The sequence below is a fragment of the Bufo gargarizans genome, chromosome 7 (assembly GCF_014858855.1).
Source record: "Bufo gargarizans isolate SCDJY-AF-19 chromosome 7, ASM1485885v1, whole genome shotgun sequence".
NCBI lineage: Eukaryota > Metazoa > Chordata > Amphibia > Anura > Bufonidae > Bufo > Bufo gargarizans.
Window position 1 is genome coordinate 162,133,933 of NC_058086.1, and position 21,324 is coordinate 162,155,256.

General features: G+C 46.0%; 1 protein-coding gene across 1 annotated transcript in view; it reads right to left on the reverse strand.

Annotated features, from left to right (window-relative positions):
* The window catches only part of MTF2 (metal response element binding transcription factor 2), a 60,257-nt gene extending 40,563 nt beyond the window's left edge, over positions 1-19,694 (reverse strand). The window contains exons 1-4 of the mRNA XM_044302439.1: positions 19,419-19,694; positions 11,692-11,890; positions 5,868-5,949; positions 4,196-4,369 (exon numbers count right to left, since the gene is read on the reverse strand). Of these exons, the coding sequence (XP_044158374.1) occupies positions 4,196-4,369; positions 5,868-5,949; positions 11,692-11,890; positions 19,419-19,423 (460 nt within the window). The 5' untranslated portion in view covers positions 19,424-19,694. The remainder of the gene's footprint in view (positions 1-4,195; positions 4,370-5,867; positions 5,950-11,691; positions 11,891-19,418) is intronic.
* Positions 19,695-21,324: the final 1,630 nt, after the last annotated feature.

Consider the following 21,324-nt stretch of genomic DNA (forward strand, 5'->3'; position numbering starts at 1 on the left):
CGGGCGCGTTTGATACAGGATGTCGGGCGCATGCGCAGTGCGGCGAAAGTAAGACGGCGCGTAGTACGAGCGGCAGCCGGGACCGCGCTCCTGCCGCCCTTTACTGCGCATGCGGCCGTTGAGCGCGGTCCCGGAATCGGATTTCGGCTGTCAGTCACAGAGGCAGGGGGCGGGGAGAGGGCCATGTAAGACGCCGAGGCCGCTGCCCCCGTGACTTCAAGCCTGACTTGAAGCACGGGGCAGCAGCTGAATATAACATTGATTTCTGACTGAGCATACATGCTGCAAAACTAACAAAAAGTGCATCAGGAAACGACTATACAGCACTATAAGGTACTGTAAACAGCTTAATAGGCGATTTTTGGGTGACAGGTTCCCTTTAAAGAGTGACTGCAAAAGCTGCCTAGTGTTCTGCAACTACTACACTGGCATCTCCAGAGATTCCGTCAAAAACAGCAGCAAGAAAATTCCTGCATCCAAGACTTTATTCTCCGTAATAAAATTATCTACTGAACGGACCGACCCCATTATAGCCGATGTTTTGCTCCGTTCAGGTCATTTAACCCCTTCTACCCCAGGCCAGTTTTCGCTCTTCTGCCCGGGACATTTTTTGCAAATCTGACATGTGTCACTATGTGTTAATAGCTTTGGAACAATCGCTTATCCATGCCATTCTGACATTGTTTTCTCTTGACACATTGTACCTTATGATGGTCATAAATTTGAGTCAATATATTTCACCTTTATTTGTGAAAAAAATACCAAATTTAACCAAAAACTTTGAAAAATTCCCAAATTTTCTAATTTCAATTTCTCTACTTTTATAATAGATAGCGATACCTCATATAATAGTTATTACTTTACATTTCCCATATGTCTACTTCATGTTTGGATCATTTTGAAAAATTACATTTTATTTTTTGGGGACGTTAGAAGGCTTAGAAGTTTGGAAGCAAATTTTGACATTTCAGAAAATTTCCAAAACTCACTTTTTAAGGACCAGTTCAGGTCTGAAGTCACTTTGTGGGGCTTACATAATAAAGAAACCACCCAAAAATTACCCCATTTTGGAAACTAGACTCCTCAAGGTATTCAAAACTGATTTTACAAACTTTGTTAACCCTTTAGATGTTCCACAAAAATCTATGGAAAATGGAGATGAAATTTAAGAATTTCACTTTTTGGCGGATTTTACATTATAATCCATTTTTTCCCAGTAGCAAAGCAAGGGTTAACAGCCAAACAAAACTATATTTATTACCCTGATTCTGCGGTTTACAGAAACACCCACATGTGGTCGTAAACTTATGTAAGGGCACACGGCAGGGCGCAATAGGAAAGGAAAGCCATTAGGTTTTTGGAAGGCAGATTTAGCTGAACTGGTTTTTAGATGCCATGTCACATTTAAAGCACCCTTACAGTAGAAACTCAAAAAAATGACCACATTTTGGAAACTACAGGATAAGGCTACTTTCACACTAGCTCTTGATCGGATCTGTTCTAAACAGATCCGATCATATTAATGCAGACGGAGGCTCCGTTCAGTACGGATCCGTCTGCATTAATAAAACTTTTTTTAAGTGCGCAAGATGCCTGAGCGGATCCGTTCAGACTTTCAATGTAAAGTCAATGGGGGACGGATCCGCTTGAAGATTGAGCCATATGGTGACCTCTTCAGGCGGATCCGTTCCCATTGACTTACATCGTAAGTCTGAACGGATCCGCTCGCCTCCGCACGGCCAGGCGGACAGCTGAACGCTGCAAGCAGCGTTCAGATGTCCGACTGTTCGTGCGGAGACGAGCGGAGCGGAGGCTGAACGCCGCCAGACTGATGCAGTCTGAGCGGATCCGCTCCATTCAGACTGCATCAGGGCTGGACGGAGGCGTTCGGGTCCGCTCGTGAGCTCCTTCAAACGGAACTCACGAGCGGACCGACGAACGCTAGTGTGAAACTAGCCTAAGGTGCCAGTTTTATTGTTACTATTTTGGGGTACATATGATTTTTTATTGCTCTATATTACGTTTTCTGCGAGGCAAGGTAACCCAAAAAAATTGATGTTTTGGCACCGTTTTTAATTTTAACAACATTCATCTGACAGGTTAGATCATGTGCTATTTTTATAGAGCAGGTTCTTACGGATGCAATGATATCAAATATGTCTACTTTCTATGATGTTTCAGTTTCACATAAAGCATTTTTTAAAACAAAAATTTGGATTTTGTATCTCCATTTTCTGAATGCCCTATATATTTTTTTCTGCCAATCGTCCTGTGCAGGGGCTCGTTTTTTGCAGATAGAGTTGACGTTTTCATTGGTACCCTTTTTTGGGTACATATGATTTTTTTGATCATTCATTACTACACTTTATGGGGCAAGGTGACCCAAAAATTGGTTGTTTTGGTGCAGTTTTTATTTATTTTTACAGCGTTTACCTGAGGGATTAGGTCATGTGACTTTTTATAGAGCAGATGGTTACGGACGTGGCAATCAGTGCTGGCCAGTTCGCAGTGTTCGCCCGCGAACACATGCGGGCTGCCATCTTAAATCACAAGTCCTTACCTGTGCCGCGAGCCAGTCAAACAAATTCGGTCACCGGGAGCAGGCAGTTCCGAGAACAGCCACCGGGGCCTTCATCGGGCTGTTCTCGGAACTGCCTGCTCCCGTTGACTGCATTTCAGACCGGTTCACGGCGCAGGCACAGGCAAGGACTTGCGATTTAAGATGGCAGCCCGCATGTGTTCGAGGGCGAACTGGCCATCACTGGTGGTAATACCTAATATGTCTACTTTTTCTTATTTATTAAATTTTTACACAATAGCATTTCTGAAACCGAAATAATTATATTTTAGTGTCTCCATTGTCGGAGAGCCATAGCTTTTTTATTTTTTGACCGATTGTCGTAGTTAAGGTCTTATTTTTTGCGGGATGAAGTGACTGTTTGTTTGGTACTATTTTGGGAGGTATATGCCTTTTTGATCGCTTGGTGTTGCAATTTTTGTGATGTAAGGTGACAAAAATGGCTTTTATTAAAGTTTTTTTTACGGTGTTCACCTGAGTGGTTAGGTCAAATGAGATTTTTATAGAGCTGTTAAGGAAGAGGCAAAACCTAATATGTATATATTTTTTTATGCATTTCACTTTAGCACAATAGCAGTTTTGAAACAACAAACAAAAAATGATGTTTTAATGTCTCCATGTTCTGAGAGCTATAGTTTTTTATTTTTTTTGGGCGATTGTCTTAGGTAGGGGCTAATTTTTTGCAGGATGAGGTGACAAAAATGTGATATATTTATAGAGCCGGTCATTACGGATGCAGCGATACCTAATGTGATTTTATTTGTATAAAATAAGAGGAAATGGGCGTTTTTTTCCTTTTTTTTTACGTAACTATTTTTTTTACTTCTTTTTTCTTCACTTTATTTCTGATGTTCACTTTTGGGGGTCCGATCCCCTCTGCAATGCATTAGAACAGTGTTTCCCAAACAGTGTGCCTCCAGCTGTTGCAAAACTACAACTCCCAGCATGCCCACACAACCAAAGGCTGTCCGGGCATGCTGGAAGTTGTAGTTTTGCAACAGCTCGAGGCACACTGGTTGGGAAACACTGCATTAGAATACATCTGTATTGTAATACATTGCCTGTTCGTGTACTACAGTGAGTAGTACACTAACAGGTTGCCTATGAGACCCATCCTGAGGCTGGATCTCCTGGGCACCCATGAAAGGCAAAGTCCCAATGCCGTGCAAGGCATTGGGCAGCCTCTGCGCGGCATCGGGCTGCCTTATGACATATCGAGTCCCAGCAACAGCAGCACGGGACTCAATGCGCTCCCTCACCCGACAAACCCCTTCTATATCGTGGTCAGCGGGAGCCCTGGCATAGAAGAGGTTAATCGGCCAGCATCGGCTTTTACAGCGATGCTGGCGGATACAGCAGGGGCCTGGCTAGCTCCGGTGCCCACCCGATCACCATGACGTACTATTACGTCAAACTGCAGGAACGCAGTGGCTTCCATGAAGTAATAGTACGTCATGTGTCGGGAAGGGGTTAAGTGCCAAAGCTGGTACTTCAGTTATTTTCATTGTTCTGTTCTTATAAAGGAGCAGAACAGAAATCAATAGCACAAGTATGCAAGAGGCCTAAGATGATATCATGAACTTTTGCACATTTAAGCTACAAACAAAACCCAAAAACATAAAATGTAATGTATGGCGGTATGTTTCTGGGATTTTATTAAAAGTTCTAAAGGACTAACGCACAAATTATACAGACCTTGCCCACACTTGTCGCAAATAACAATTTCATTTGGTGCTTCAGAATATTCTTCCTGACATATTGTACAAACCATTTCCCCACTTTCACAGGCTCCTGAAATACACAAGGCAGACATTTAACTCAATAATCCCTTGTAGAAGACTAAGGGTCTATTCACACGTCGCAACTGTTTTGCGATCTGCAAAACACGGACACCGGCCATATGCGTTTCCGCATTTTGCAGACCTCACAAGTCCGGCACCATCATAGAAATGCCTTTTCTTGTCTGTGGCTGCGGACAAAAATAGGACATGTTCTATTTTTTTTTTTGGCGGGGTCGCAGAACGGAAGTGCGGATGCAGAGAGCAGACTGTGTGCTGTCTGCATCTTTTGTGGCCCCATTGAAAACTAAAGGATCCGCACCTATTGCGCAAAATTGCGGAACGGATGCGGACGTGTGAATGGACCCTTAGGCCTCTTTCACACGAGTGTGACTGATGCGTTCAGTGACAATTTTGCCAGTTTTGTCTGTGACTGCATTCAGTTTTCTCCGCGCAGGTGCAATGCACGTTTACAAACATCTCTTAGAAACCAGTGTGTATGTCACCATTTTATATGCTCCTCAGTAAGGACAGTATAACGGTAATCATAAACTAAAGATGACTGATACAGTAAATGCTTAAGGTATCAATGCTTTAATCAATTTCTAGGAGGCATACAAGAGGAACACCACACTGCAGAGTTGGTAAAGTGTTTACTCTAACAGACATGTCAGGAGAGATGACAGCTCCTCTTTAAAGGGGTTATCCAAGACAAATAAAGAACTCTTAGAGTGGCTTAACCACAGTGGTGTCAATACTTACCTGGTCCCCGCCGCTGGGTTTGGGCTCTGTCACTAGACCAGCTCTTTCTCACCCTGTAGGACTGAAATCAACATCCATCAATGGGGGTGACCGCCGCAGCAGGTTATCGCTGCAGCCAATCACATCCCAACTGTTGACGGATTTTGATTTCAGCGTTGCATCGGCCCGGGAGACCTAATCCAGCTGCGGGGGCCAGGTAAGTATGATCACTATTGTGGGTATGCCACTCCGGAAGGTCTGCATTAGTCTAGAATAACCCCTTTAACAGAGTTGTCCAGCTTAGTAAAAAGACGTTTCAATGTCTACAAAATCAAAATAGTTTTAAACTTTCAATAATATACTTTCATTACGGCAGCTGCCTCAATGTCCTGATTTCATCGCCGGGCTGCTCTGTTCCCAGGTTGGTTCTGACACAGAAAAAGGAGATCCCCCCCCCACTCAAAACCTAGGCTAGGCCCCTCACCATTACAGCTAATGAGAGAGCACAGGAGATGGATGGAATATGCCAGGGATAGCCAACTTGCGGCTCTCCAGCTGTTGCAAAACTACAACTCCCAGCGTGCAAAGACTGCCCACAGCTATCAGCCTACAGCAGGGCATGGTGGGAATTGTGGTTTTACAACAGCTAGAGAGCCGCAGATTGCCCGTCCCTGGAATATGCGGATGTTGGGACAGCCATCAGTGAACTGATTATTAATGTGAGGATGGGACATGGCCAAAAAATGCAATATGCACTGCAGTGCACTTACCTGTCTGAATGTCCTTCCACAGCACCCAAGATTTGGAGCTATCTTCGAATATTATAAAACAGCTCTGGTGAAATTTATTTATCTGCAACAAAAATGCAAAAAATGTTTACTTTAGATATCATGAACAGTTAAAAGGCAGGCCCCCACCCAAAAAAAATGAACCCCGTGGGTAGAAAATACAGTAAGCAGCATGGAGTACACACATCAGTATATTATCACACTTTCCCTCTATATTTTAACAATATAGTTAGCCGATCTTTGTGACCATCCATAGATCAGAAAATGCTGGTCAAAGTCCATGCTGCACATCATGCATTAAACATATGTAGAGACTGGAGGGAAGGGGGTTGGCACCCGCGATGCTAGGGAGACTCGTTCCCGTCACAGCCTGCTATTGGCTGCAAACATTTCCACCCCCGTATGTTTTGATCCGCGCCACAGGGAGATGCAGTGGAGGCCGACACGCGGGTGCCAGCAAGCGAGGCAAGTACAATCTGTGTGAGGGGCCTGGGCATTCTTGGGGTTGGATAACCCCTCTAAGTGTCTGATCCGACCACAAGAGACCCTGCCCATCACTATAATGGGGGTCTGCATCCACTGCTCCACTCTGTCATATGGGGCAGTTGGAGACAGCCAAGAGCTTTTCCTCCATTGTTGGCAGCTGCAGAGATGAATGGAGTGGCAGTGTGGATGCGTGTCCGCTATAACATTTAACCCCTTAGTGACCATCCACACACATTCTTTTTAAATTGCATTCCAAGAGCTATAACTTTAGTTTCATCAATGTACAGTCCTGATCAAAAGTTAAATACCACTTGAAAAATGGCAAAAAATCTTATTCAGCATGGATGGATCTTACCAAGGTTCCAAGTAGAGCTTCAACATGCAACAAGAAGAAATGGGAGCGAGACAACATTTTTTGAGCATTCAATTTTATGAAAACAACGAATAAACTGAAACAGGTTGTTTTTCAGCTGATCAAAAGTTTAGGACCACACCTCCCAAAAAAAAAAAAAAAGAAACCCCTCCCCCAAAACAGAAAACCAACTTCCAAACATGAACTCAGTAATGAGTAGCTCCACCGTTATTGTTTCGGCATGCTTGATGCAAGCGTTTCCATGAGGTGAGTGGGAACATTTCTCCAAGTGGTGAAGACGGCCGCACGAAGGCCATCTACTGTCTGGAACTGTTGTCCATTTTTGTAAACTTCCCTTGCCATCCATCCCTAAAGGTTCTCAATAGGATTTAGATCAGGGGAACACGCAGGATGGGCCAAAAGAGTGATGTTATTCTCCTGGAAGAAGTCCCTTGTCCTGCAGGCATTGTGTACTGTAGCGCTGTCCTGTTGAAAAACCCAGTCGTTACCACACAGACGAGGGCCCCCAGTCATGAGGAATGCTCTCTGCAACATCTGGACATAGCCAGCGGCCATTTTACACCCCTGCACTTCCTGAAGCTCCATTGTTCCACTGAAGGAAAAAGCACCCCAGACCATTATGGCGCCCCCTCCACTGTGACGCGTAGAAAACATCTCAGGTGGGATCTGCTTGTTGGAAACCATTAGGACCATCAAGGTTACATTTTTTCTCATCAGAGAATGAAATTTTCTTCCACCTTTGAATGTCCCATGTTTGGTGCTCTCTTGCAAAGTCCAAACGGGCAGTTCTGTGGCGTTCAAGGAGACGAGGTCTTTGAAGACGTTTTTTTGTTTTTGAAGCCCTTCAGTCTCAGATGCCGTCTGATGGTTATGGGGCTGCAGTCAGCACCAGTAAGGGCCTTAATTTGGGTCGGGGATCGCCCAGTGTCTTGACGGACAGCCAATTGGATCATCCAGCTCAGTGCTGATGAATTTTTTTTGGGTCTTCCACTTGACTTTTTTGTTCCATAACCCTCAGGATCATTTAAGAAATTCCAAATGACTGTCTTACTGCGTCCCCCCTCAGCAGCGATGGCGCGCTGTGAGAGACCCTGCTTATGCAGTTCAACAACCCGACCACGTTCAAAAAGGAAGAGTTTTTTTGCCTTTTCCATTCTACCTGACAGAAAATTACAATGAATCCACATCTTTGCACGGATTTGGCCTTTTAAAAGGCATGTGGTCCTAAAATTTGGATCAGCTGAAAAACAGCCTGTTTCAGTTTTTTTCGTTGTTTTCATAAAATTTAATGCTCAAAAAATGTTTTGTCTCACTCCCATTTCTTGTTGCATGTTGAAGCTCTACTAGGAACCTTGTTAAGATCCAGCCATGCTAAATATGATTTTTTGCCATTATTCAAGTGGTCTTAAACTTTTGATCAGGACTGCACTTGTATGAGGTCTTATTTTTTGCAGGACAAGTTCTAGTTTTTAAAGCACCATTTTGGATACATGTAGTGATTGATTTAAAGCCAGCTGTTTAGCTAAAACCCCCTATGTTTATGTCAGTAAGGCTACTTTCACACTTGCGTTCGGGGCTACGCTTGCGAGTTCTGTTTGAAAGCTCTCACAAGCGGCCCCGAACCGATCCGTACTGCCCCAATGCATTCTGAGTGGATGCGGATCCGCTCAGAATGCATCAGTTTGGCTCCGCTTGGCCTCCGTTCCGCTCAGCAAGCGGACACCCGAATGCTGCTTGCAGCGTTTTTGTGTCTGCCCGGCCGTGCGGAGCCAAACGGATCCGTCCAGACTTAAAATGTAAGTCAATGGGGACGGATCCGTTTGACGTTGACACAATATGGTGCAATTTCAAACGGATCCGTCCCCCATTGACTTTCAATGTAAAGTCTGGACGGATCCGTCTGACTAAAAATTAGACAGACTTTTTTCTGAAATATAATGCAGACGGATCCGTTCTGAACAAATACCATTGTTTGCATTATAGGAGCGGATCCGTCTGTGCAGATACCAGACGGATCCGCTCCGAACGCAAGTGTCAAAGTAGCCTAAAAAGGCGTATTAGTGGTCACTAAGGAGTTAAAGGGGGGGGTCCCCAGCAGCTGGGACCACCCCTTTTAAACATGCACCAAATTTTCAAACATCGTACAGCATATGATAAATTTGGAGCAACTCAAATCGAAGCAGACTACCAAAACAGCCTTTAAAAATTCCTCTCGTGATAAATCTCCGTCGCTGAAGCCATTCCTTCATCTAGGTTTTAAAACATATTCCAGTCTTGATTTACATATTTTTTTAATACTGTGCTTGAATATCTATTAACATAATGGGCAAAGTACCCCAATTATCTTGCTCTAGTGGCTGCTCCAGACTTCAGCACTTTTTTTTTGTTTGTTTTTTTACTATGTCGTGTTACAGAGCAAGGGGGATGTAATACTCAACATGGACTGAACCAGGTCTGTGTCCCATCAGTGTGGGCAACATCACAGCCCGGGTTCACTCCCTGTTAAAGGGGTTCTGCACTTTCAATTAACTGATGATCTATCCTCTGGATAGATCATCAGCTTCTGATCGGCGGGGGTCCGACACCCGGGACCCCCGCCGATCAGCTGTTTCAGAAGGCACTGTTTACCGCCGGGCCGCCCGCTGTCGTCACGACTTGTATCAACTAGAGTGGGCGCGGCTAAGCTCTGTTCACTTGAATGGAGCTTAGCCGCGCCCACTCTAATTGATACAAGTCGTGACGTCAGTGGGCGGGCGGCCCGGCGGTAAACAGTGAGAAGGCCGCGGCGCTGCTGGAGCGCCGCTGCCTTCTGAAACAGCTGATCGGCGGGGGTCCCGGGTGTCGGACCCCCGCCGATCAGAAGCTGATGATCTATCCAGAGGATAGATCATCAGTTAATTGAAAGTGCAGAACCCCTTTAAGGATCACGTCCCCTTCATCATGCACGGCCTGATTAGCACATTGGGTGCAAATTGTTTGTAATTGTGCAGGAGGGGGGCACCGTGGAAAAGTGGCTACATCCAGGTGACAGCGACCACCGTTTCTGGAGGACGTGACAGGTCCTCTAACCACAACAAAGATTTTTGTGGAGCGGCATAATCTGCAATCAGCATCAAACTTTTTTTGATGTGTTTTTAATGTGCGACAATAAAGGCATGATTTTAAGTGATGGAAAAATACAGGTCCTTCTCAAAAAATTAGCATATTGTGATAAAGTTCATTCTTTTCTGTAATGTACTGATAAACATTAGACTTTCATATATTTTAGATTCATTACACACAACTGAAGTAGTTCAAGCCTTTTATTGTTTTAATATTGATGATTTTGGCATACAGCTCATGAAAACCCAAATTTCCTATCTAAAAAAATTAGCATATTTCATCCGACCAATAAAAGAAAAGTGTTTTTAATACAAAAAAAAGTCAACCTTCAAATAATTATGTTCAGTTATGCACTCAATACTTGGTGGGGAATCCTTTTGCAGAAATGACTGCTTCAATGCGGCGTGGCATGGAGGCAATCAGCCTGTGGCACTGCTGAGGTGTTATGGAGGCCCAGGATGCTTCGATAGCGGCCTTAAGCTCATCCAGAGTGTTGGGTCTTGCGTCTCTCAACTTTCTCTTCCCAATATCCCACAGATTCTCTATGGGGTTCAGGTCAGGAGAGTTGGCAGGCCAATTGAGCACAGTAATACCATGGTCAGTAAACCATTTACCAGTGGTTTTGGCACTGTGAGCAGGTGCCAGGTCGTGCTGAAAAATGAAATCTTCATCTCCATAAAGCTTTTCAGCAGATGGAAGCATGAAGTGCTCCAAAATCTCCTGATAGCTAGCTGCATTGACCCTGCCCTTGATAAAACACAGTGGACCAACACCAGCAGCTGACATGGCCCCCCAGACCATCACTGACTGTGGGTAGTTGACACTGGACTTCAGGCATTTTGGCATTTCCCTCTCCCCAGTCTTCCTCCAGACTCTGGCACCTTGATTTCCGAATGACATGCAACAGTCCAGTGCTGCTTCTCTGTAGCCCAGGTCAGGCGCTTCTGCCGCTGTTTCTGGGGAATGCAGCACCTGTAGCCCATTTCCTGCACACGCCTGTACACGGTGGCTCTGGATGTTTCTACTCCAGACTCAGTCCACTGCTTCTGCAGGTCCTCCAAGGTCTGGAATCTTCCTTCTCCACAATCTTCCTCAGGGTCCGGTCACCTCTTCTCGTTGTGCAGCGTTTTCTGCCACACTTTTTCCTTCCCATAGACTTCCCACTGAGGTGCCTTGATACAGCACTCTGGGAACAGCCTATTCGTTCAGAAATTTCTTTGTGTCTTACCCTCTTGCTTGAGGGTGTCAATGATGGCCTTCTGGACAGCAGTCAGGTCGGCAGTCTTACCCATGATTGCGGTTTTGAGTAATGAACCAGACGGAGTTTTTAAAAGCCTCAGGAATCTTTTGCAGGTGTTTAGAGTTAATTAGTTGATTCAGATGATTAGGTTAATAGCTCGTTTAGAGAACCTTTTCATGATATGCTAATTTTTTGAGATAGGAATTTGGGGTTTTCATGAGCTGTATGCCAAAATCATCAATATTAAAACAATAAAAGGCTTGAACTACTTCAGTTGGTGTGTAATGAATCTAAAATATATGAAAGTCTAATGTTTATCAGTACATTACAGAAAATAATGAACTTTATCACAATATGCTAATTTTTTGAGAAGGACCTGTACATAGACATAACCTGCAACTGTCTAATAAGGCGTCATCATCGCTATGTCTCCTAAGTTTCAGCATTAAATATGCAGATGCCAGCACCCTAGACCCTAAGTGTAAATGATAAGTAGGAGACTACTGTGAAATGGGATATCTATTGAGGACACCCCCTTAGTCTAGGCCTCCCATTGTGATCAAAGCAGTTTTTAAACTTGGTGACAGAATGTGCAAAGCAATTACCCTTTCGATAGTTCCAAGATAAAACAATCCATCGGACCATCGTGCTAAGACATCCTGACCTTCCTCAAATTTGCAAGCTCGTCTCTTAGTCTTCTGTCCATGCCGCACAGATGATTTAGTCAAGGACTTCAAGGCCTTCTTATTTTGTCGGAAAGGGGATCTTTTAAGGACCAATGAATTGCTTGCAGCAGTTGCGTCTCTTAATGAGAAAAAGTCGGACAAACGTCAGTACAAATTTACACACAAAAATGTTTCAAAAAAAAAAATGCTATTTCTAACCATTCAATCCAGGTAGACTGGCAGGCAAAAGTAATAACAGAAGAAAAAAAAAAAGAAAATGCATGCTAGCTGTTGATAACAGTTTACCAGACATAGAACCATTCAAACCATATGGGCTATGGGGACGTTATTCACTGGTGTGAACGTGGTACTCAACAGAAAATCGACAAACATATTATGCAGTCAGGTAATAAACCAGCTAGCTTTATTTCTATAACAGATTAAGGCTCCTTTCACACCTGCGTTCAGGTGTCCGCTCGTGAGCTCCGTTTGAAGGGGCTCACAAGCGGCCCTGAACGCAGCCGTCTGGCCCTAATGCATTCTCAGTGGAGGCGGATCCACTGAGAATGCATCCGCCTGCCAGCGCTCAGCCTCCGCTCAGTGAGCGGACACCCGAACGCTGCAAGCAGCGTTCGGGTGTCCGCCTGGCCGTGCGGATCCGTTCCGACTTATAATGGAAGTCAATGGGGACAGATCCGCTTGAAGATGACACCATATGGCTCAATCTACTTTCACACTTTTTTCTAAGTTATAATGCAGACGGATCCGTTCTGAACGGAGCCACCGTCTGCATTAATATGAGCGGATCCGTTCAGAACGGATCTGATCAAACGCTAGTGTCAAAGTAGCCTAAGAGTTCAAGTGCTCTGGGGAAAAAAAATATCTGAGGTGACTCATGCTGCGGACATTACAATCCACAGTATACTCATTACTACAGATGATTCTGCCCTGAAATGTTGGAGATGAGATAACCCCTTTAAGGCCACCTGAACCCACAGATCTCAACCTTCCATTGAAAAGGATGAAGTCTGCAGCAAACACTGCAAACATAATTGACTTGCTATTAAATATGAAATCCATGCACAGAAAAAAATCTGCAAAGTGTACATGACATTAGTGTAAACCCATACGCTTTTGCTGGTACTGTAATATGCTGTGCAGGTGACCTAAAGGGCATCGGTCATCAGCTTTGCCCCTATGACACGGGCTGACCTGTGACATTTGCGCTTGGCAGCTGATGATTAAAGAGAAAAGGCTTCTTTTAGCCGTGTCCTGACACTCATTTTTTGGGGAGGTCGGACAACTTGTACCATCTGGCCACCGTGTTTTTTTTACTTTTTTACTCTTCAGTTTAGAAAAATTCAGGTTAAAGGGAACCTGTCATCAGCTTTATGCTGACCTGACTGCGGATGGCATGAATTAGTGACAGAAATGCTGATGTGTCTCTCATGAGCTAATAGTAAGTGGTTGCTGAGAACCAGCATCATAATCATTGCATCCTAGGCCTTGAAAAGAGTCAAACCTTCCTGAGAAGAGTCCTGGTTATTCCTAACCTCCTGCTCTCTCACCATCTGCTGATGATTGGCAGTTCTCTCCTAGAGAGAAAGAGAAAACTAGGTAGGAGACTGTCAGTCATCAGCAGGAATTCACGAACAGCCATGACTCTTCTCCAGTGGCCGGGACTCTCTTCCAGGCCCAATATGCAATGATTGCAATGTTGGTTCTCGGCAACCACTTACTTTTGACTTTTAAATGACAGACTGCTGAAATCAACTCACCTGTCTCTACTTTAGGATTTAATCACACATTTGCAAAATGGTTCCGCATCCATTCTGCAATTTTGTGGAACAGGTGCAGACCCATTCATTTTCAATGGGGCCGAAATGTGCTGTCCGCATCCGCACTTGATCTATTTTTTTGCGGATCCACATGTACCATTTTTGTCCGCAATTGCGGACAAGAAAAAGCATTTTCTTTGAGAGTGCCGGCGATGTGCGGTCGGCAAAATGCGGAACACACATTGCCAGTGTGCGTGTTTTGCAGATCAGCAATTTGTGGATCCGCAAAACACATACAGACGTGTGAATGGACCCTAATGCTCCCATTAGTATGGGCAGCATAAAGGTGATGACAGGTTCCCTTTAATGCTGATAGAGGGATACAGGGCTGTAGAGGGAGGAAAGGGAAGAGGAAATGAATAGCAAAACATAGAAATATTAAGACAATGAAATTGTTAAGTAACTAAATATCCAATTCCTACTATGAACTGGGTATGGCCACAGCGTTTCTGACTTAAAAAAAAAACATTGGAAAAAAAGTAAAATAAAAATGCCACAGAGCAAACAGCCTTGGAGCTTTCCTTTTTAGTGGCCACACCGTGTGCAAACAAGATAATGTGAAAAGGGATGGCATGGATGCTTCCACTCCAATATAGAGAAATACTGGTCAGTAAACACAATCAAAATATTATAAAAACAAAGGCATATACAAGCCCATCAACACCGAGACCATAGTGTGAGCACCGGCTGTGCAGTTAGGGTGAGCAGGACGTTACACTGTCCCTGCAATAATGAACAGGATTATAATACCGAGGAAGTAGCTGTGGTCACTGCGCCACCAATGAATATAAATTTACCCCTAATCACAAATGTATGCTCGCTGGGGGGCTGGCCTCAATGACAGGGCACGGCAATCTACAGTAAATAACCCCGTCATTGAGGCCAGGTGCCGGGTATGTGATACGACCGGCACCCGCGCATACATTGTATTTAGGGGTATATTATATTCATTGGTAGCTGATCCGCGGGGGTCCTGGGTGTCGGACACCACTGATACTGGTGACCTATCCAAAACTTCTGGAGAACCCTCTTTAAAAAGGAATCTCTTCGCCCCCCGGAGCAGGGGGAAGCGGACAGCCTATAGGAGGATAGCACATCACTATGACGTCACCACCGTCCCATCAGCTGAATGTGGAAAGAGTCCCTAATTAATAGGAGGCATGAATAATGTCAGGACCACCAGAAAGGTCGGCACCAGAGAAGACATCTAACCAATGATCATAACAGGGGAGTTGCCACCAAAAAAGCCAGACAGCGCCTTTTTACCCCACACTGAGGGCAGTCATAAGTCATATCTCCAGAACTCACACATGGATTTGCCCACAGTCGCAGGTAAATCACTCCTATCAAGCGATAACTGATAAAAGCCGTCATTTGGAATACTTCGTGTGGACCCCAGCCAACAAAAGATTTGCTTACCCAGGTAGAGCAGCATGCCACGCACAGGCCACATCCACAGATACCAATAGGATGACGCGATAGCCACGAGTCACCACGCTTATTCAAACACAAATTTATGGCACATTTCCAGGCACATTGGCTGCCTGGCTCTTGAGATGTGACCGGCCCTCATCTAGAAGACTTCCACTAGAGTTCTGTGCCGAGATCCTACACATGTCTATTCATGCCAGGAGCCTGTGCTATGTATACTGCACTCACTTATATCACCCTTATCTCGTACATGCAGGAGTAGGGGCCCAACCCAACAGCATAGTACCAGGTAGGGATGTCCCGATACCATTTTTTTTTAGACAGAGTACGAGTACCAATACTTTTATTTAAGTACTCACCGATACCAATTACAACAAATAAATAACACATTTATTTTGTGACCACTGACCAACCAAAAGTCCAAAAAACAGACCCCAGCCTCTCCCTCTTATCAGCCCCCTCTGGTAACTCAACCCCTCCCCCCCCCCCCCTAGTATTAGTGGCCACATGGTTCCCCTCCTCCCCCCACCATCATTGGTGGCAGTGGGCAGTTCCGATCGGAGTCCCAGCAGTGTAATGCTGGGGCTCCGATTGGTTATCATGGCAGCCAGGACGCTACAGAAGTCCTAGCTGCCATGGTATGTCAGTGAGCAGCATTATACTCACGTGCGCGGTGGCCGCCGGGCACTCCTGTCTGTGTGGCGCATTGCTAATGCTTATAGCTCAAGTGCGCGGTGGCCGCCGGGCGCTCCTTCTGTCTGTGCAGCGCATTGCTAATGCTTATAGCATTAGCAATGCGCCGCACAGACCTATGAGATGAAGGAGCGCCCGGCGGCAACGGCGCACGTGAGTATAATGCTGCTCACTAACATACAATGATTAATACTGGGGAGGGGGGCGCACTGCCCACTGCCACCAATGCAGAGACTGAAGAACATTTCCGGTACCCGACCTCTGAGAGGACGCTGTGATCCGCGCAATTAACCCCTCAGGTGCCACACCTGATGGGTTAATTGTGCGGATCACAGCGTCCTCTCAGAGGTCGGGTGCCGGAAATGCGAGTCACAGAATTCCCTCCCCCACGCCGAACTGCTGAGAGCGCATGCAATTAAATTGCATGCAATTAAAAAATTTGCATAGCCACTAAGTTATTCATTAAAATGTATCTGTATAGCGCCACCTGCTGTTTATTCTTTTTCTTATTTCTTTGACCTGCTCACTGAGAAGGCCGCACATGCTCAGTTTCATCCTTCAACTGCCTCCTGAGCTGTGATAGGGAGAGCATTGACACGCCCCCTGAGCTGCAGCAGAACAGACACTCCCCTTGAGCTTTCAGCTTGATATAAATGTAGCAGAGAAATGAATGGGGAGATCTCTGGATCCATGTGGGGTACAGGACTGGTCCTAGCTTTAGAAAGAGGTTGTCATGTCCTGCATGATGTCTGATTGGACCATGGGATAAAGGCCTTGTTCACATTTCCTTTTTCACAGACATGCGCTATCCACATTTTCCACGGACAGCACACATACCCAGTTCACACCGTGGGTCAGTGGAAAAAAATAAAATAAAATCATGAAGACTCACTACAACAGAACAAACACTCATGGAAACGTAAGGGTCCATGAAAGTCCACTGACACCACACAGATACTACCCGTGTTCCGTCAAGAGTTTAACGGATCACTGGTAGGAGATACTCTGGAAACTGATTTTCAGCCTAGCAGTGCCCGTGGAATAAGCATAACACATGGAGGGCAAAAAACAGACGTGGACCAACCAGATTCTACGTGGACATCTTCACGAATGAAAACTGATGGATTTTCCCAGGCTGATCACAGTTGTGTGCATGAGCCCTAAATATAGGATAGAAGCGTGATGTGAACAGCCCCCTGTCATATTTTACATGTTTCATTATGTAGGATTTGGAAGCCTGACAAGTTGTGAGCACGGCTGAGGGGTTACATTTCTGGGACATGTTTTGGCCACACACCGACAAATATAGCTGTGTAAATAATAATCTGCCCAAACACCGCTCCATTTAAAAGTAACCAGGCCCTGTATCCGCACTACAAACTCACCGCTACATGGAAACAATGTATCAAAAAGTCACAAGACCGACTTATCCTAAGAGTCTAGCAATTGTGGTAACATCAACAGACAACACACCGCCTGCTGTTACACCACACTCATGTGGCAATGGGCGTCCAGAGGGGCACAGGCCTCATGCACATGATCCTTATGTGCTTTTGGGGGTCTACTAACCGCAGACCCACAAAATACAGAGACCAGCTGTGTACATCCCACACTTTCCGTAGTCCCTATTATAGAAATGCCTATTCTCGCGCGGACCAGACGGTCCATCGCTGGCGGAACCGACGCGCGGACCAGACGGTCCATCGCTGGCGGAACCGACGCGCGGACCAGACGGTCCATCGCTGGCGGAACCGACGCGCGGACCAGACGGTCCATCGCTGGCGGAACCGACGCGCGGACCAGACGGTCCATCGCTGGCGGAACCGACGCGCGGACCAGACGGTCCATCGCTGGCGGAACCGACGCGCGGACCAGACGGTCCATCGCTGGCGGAACCGACGCGCGGACCAGACGGTCCATCGCTGGCGGAACCGACGCGCGGACCAGACGGTCCATCGCTGGCGGAACCAACGCGCGGACCAGACGGTCCATCGCTGGCGGAACCGACGCGCGGACCAGACGGTCCATCGCTGGCGGAACCGACGCGCGGACCAGACGGTCCATCGCTGGCGGAACCGACGCGGTCTGCATTTTTTTCGGGCTCGATGAAGGGGTCAACGTATGAATCACAGAATACATGGCTGTGTGCATGAGGCTTAAACAATAATAGAGAAATATCTATAAATCTATGTCAAAACCTAAACAACATTAGGCTCTGTTCACATTTCTGGCAAGCTTTCTTTTTTTGTTTAATGGCTCAGGCACACGGACTGTAAAAACGGATCCTTACAGATGCGGTCTACAGCCTTCTAGGAGCATCGGCCGTATCATTTATGTCCACGGCTGCTAAAGCACATCCGCATGCGATTTCAATTCCAAGCAAAACGGATGCCAATTGCTCATTTTCCACGACCCATTGAAATTAATGGTCTCTTTAAAGAATCCAAAGTCCATAATAATTTTTTCTGTTCTAAAATCGGAAAGCTTGCGCCTGTAATGTGAACAGGGCCTTACCTAATCGGGAAGGTATAAAGGTCACATCCACATTACTCTTCCTATATAAATAATGACATCAAACCATCCAACCGCAGCAGGGAGTGAATAGAAAACAAGAGCGCACAAGGTTTGAAAAAAAAAAAAAGGGGGGGGCGACGACAAAAAAAAAAAAAGGCAGAAATAATCGGCTTATTCCCCGTGTATTTAGGTCCGGCTCTGAGCAGTGGATCCTGCGGGGAGGAAAAAAGGGGAACTTATCTCTTACAACAAAAGCAGAACAAAGGCTGCAGCAACCTGGCTCCCAGCAGGACACAAAGAGCTGTTGTCCCTGCCGCAGCCGCCGCTCACCGCCGACACCCAGGACCAATAAGAGCGTCAGGACACGGATCACCGAAAAATTACATAAATCACTGAACAAAATAAATAAATATATAAAGTTATTTTATAACACACACACAGAACACATTCTTACACCCGTGCACTGGTTACAACAGTGAATACTATGAATGGATGATGGATGATTACATTTACGGGCTGGAACAGTTCTGAATCCGGGTCACACACCTGTGCGGGGCGGGGGGGGGGGGCAGCCCTATACATGTTACTCCTATACGATGAGCATTTTATTTATTTATTTTGCAAAGTCCCATACTTTTTCTATTAAAAAGGACTTTCCCCCACAGAGGGTCATTCACATTGTGGAGAATATTACTTTCTGAAGGCACATTTCCATCAGTCAGAACGGATCGGCGCCGCTGAGGGTAACACGACCACCATCATTGGCTGTGATGACGTACCAGGGGTCCGGTTCTGTCTATAACCCAGGATGGCGCGGTCTGTGACCAGCTATGGGATAAGCACCCAGTTCAGAGGCGCATTGAGATGTAGAGATCTAATGGTAACCAGCAAGGGAACCATCAGCAGGTAGGAGGGGGGGGGGGGGGGGGGGGGTGAACACTTATGGCTTCTTGTTTAGGAGGGGGTGAGGAGCACGGTAGGGCAGAGACCTGGTCACAATGGAGGCCAGGTAGGGAGGCGCTGGGTCCAAGAGCTAGCACTTTAAGTGGTCACATGACAAAGACGGCCTCGTGCACACAGAGAGCGGCGGGCAGATGAATTACCGCTCAGGGACGGCGGCCACCACCCCCCGGCCCTCAGGTGACCGGACGCCCCGGGGTCACAGCACTTCCCAGCGGCCGGCCTGCTCACCTCATTCGGTCACTTCAGTGGCGCCGAGCGCCCCCACAGCGAAATCACCAGTGCGCACAACCGAGTGGTCTCCGGTCAGTCTTCCGCTCCGGCTCCAGGTGACAGCCCGCAGCTTACATAGGGACAGCAAACGGCCCGGTTCGGTTACAGACCTTCGCCATTTTGGTTTCCCGCGGAGCGCGCGGTGCATTGTGGGGGTAAATACAAAACAGCCTTCACCAACGGCCATACACCTCCATAGAGGGAGCTGCAGGGCTGCGGTCACGTGAGCCGGCGGCCGAGGACGCCATCTTTGAGAAGGGCGACAGACGATGGGCAATGTATTCTCGCGGTGATTTCCGGTGACCGTGTAGGGTGTGGCGTGGGACGGGCAGGGCACAATGGGCAGTCAGCAATACACAGCGGGCATTAGGGCTCATGCACTCAAACGTATTTTCTTTCCATGTCCAGACCGGATGCAAAACCATTCATTTCAATGGGTCCACAAAAAAAATGGAAGTTACTCCATGTGCATTCAATTTCCGCCAAAAAATAGAACATGTCCTTTTAGGACTCATGCACAGAAACGTATTTTCTTTCTGTGTCCGTTCTGCAAAGAAATAGAACAAATCCTATTATTGTCCACAGTGCGGACAGCGATAGGACTGTTCTATTAAGTGCTTATGGACACGACCATATGTATTTTGCGGTCCGTAAAAAATATGGATGATTTCCGTGTGTATAACGTATTTTGCAGAACGGAACAGCTGGCCCCTAATAGAAGAGTCCTATCCTTGTCCGTAATGCGGACAATAACTGGACATGTTCTATTTTTTTGCGGAATGGACATACGGAAAACGGAATGTAAAAGGAGTAACTTCCGTTTGTTTGTTTTTTTGCGGACTCATTGAAATGAATGGTTTCGCAGACGGTCTGCAAAAAATAAATAAAAAATGGAACAGACACGGGAAGAAAATTAGAACAGATACGTGTGCATGAGCCCTAAGAGCCGGTCGTTCCGCAAAATACGGAATGCATAAGGACGCCATCCGTATTTTTTGCAGATTCGTGTTTTGCGGACTGCAAAATACATACGGTTGTGTGCATGGGGCCTTATAGGGCACTGGGCATAAAAAGTATCGCAGAAATAAAAACTGTCATTAGTTTCACATAGAAGTAACTACTGAGGGAACATTTTTTATAGAAATTGATGGTTTATCTTTTTTTTGTGGCACCATTTTTGGGTACATATCATTTAGGCTATTTTCACATTAGCGTTTTTTACGGATCTGTCATGGATCTGCAAAAATGCTTTCATTACAATAATACAACCGCGTGCATCCGTCATGAACGGATCCGGTTGTATTATGTCTTCTATAGCCATGATGGATCCGTCTTGAACACCATTCAAAGTCAATGGAGGACAGATCTGTTTTCGAATGTGTCAGAGAAAACGGATCCGTCCCCACTGACTTACATTATGTGCCAGGACGGATCCATTTGGCTCAGTTTCGTCAGACTGACACCAAAACGCTGCAGGCAGTGTTTTGGTGACGGATCGGAGGCAAACTGATGCATTCTGAGCGGATCCTTTTCCATTCAGAATGCATTAGGGCTAAACTGATCCGTTTTGGACCGCCGCCTGTGAGAGCCCTGAACGGATCTCACAAACGGAAAACCAAAACGCCAGTGTGAAAGTAGCTTTATAAATTAATCTTTATTAGGCCTCTTTCACACTTGCGTTGTCCGGATCCGGCGTGTACTCCACTTGCCGGAATTACACGCCGGATCCGGAAAAACGCAAGTGTACTTAAAGCATTTGAAGACGGATCCGTCTTCAAAATGCTTTTAGTGTTACTATGGCAGCCAGGACGCTACTAAAGTCCAGGTTGCCATAGTAGGAGCGGGGGAGCGGTATACTTACAGT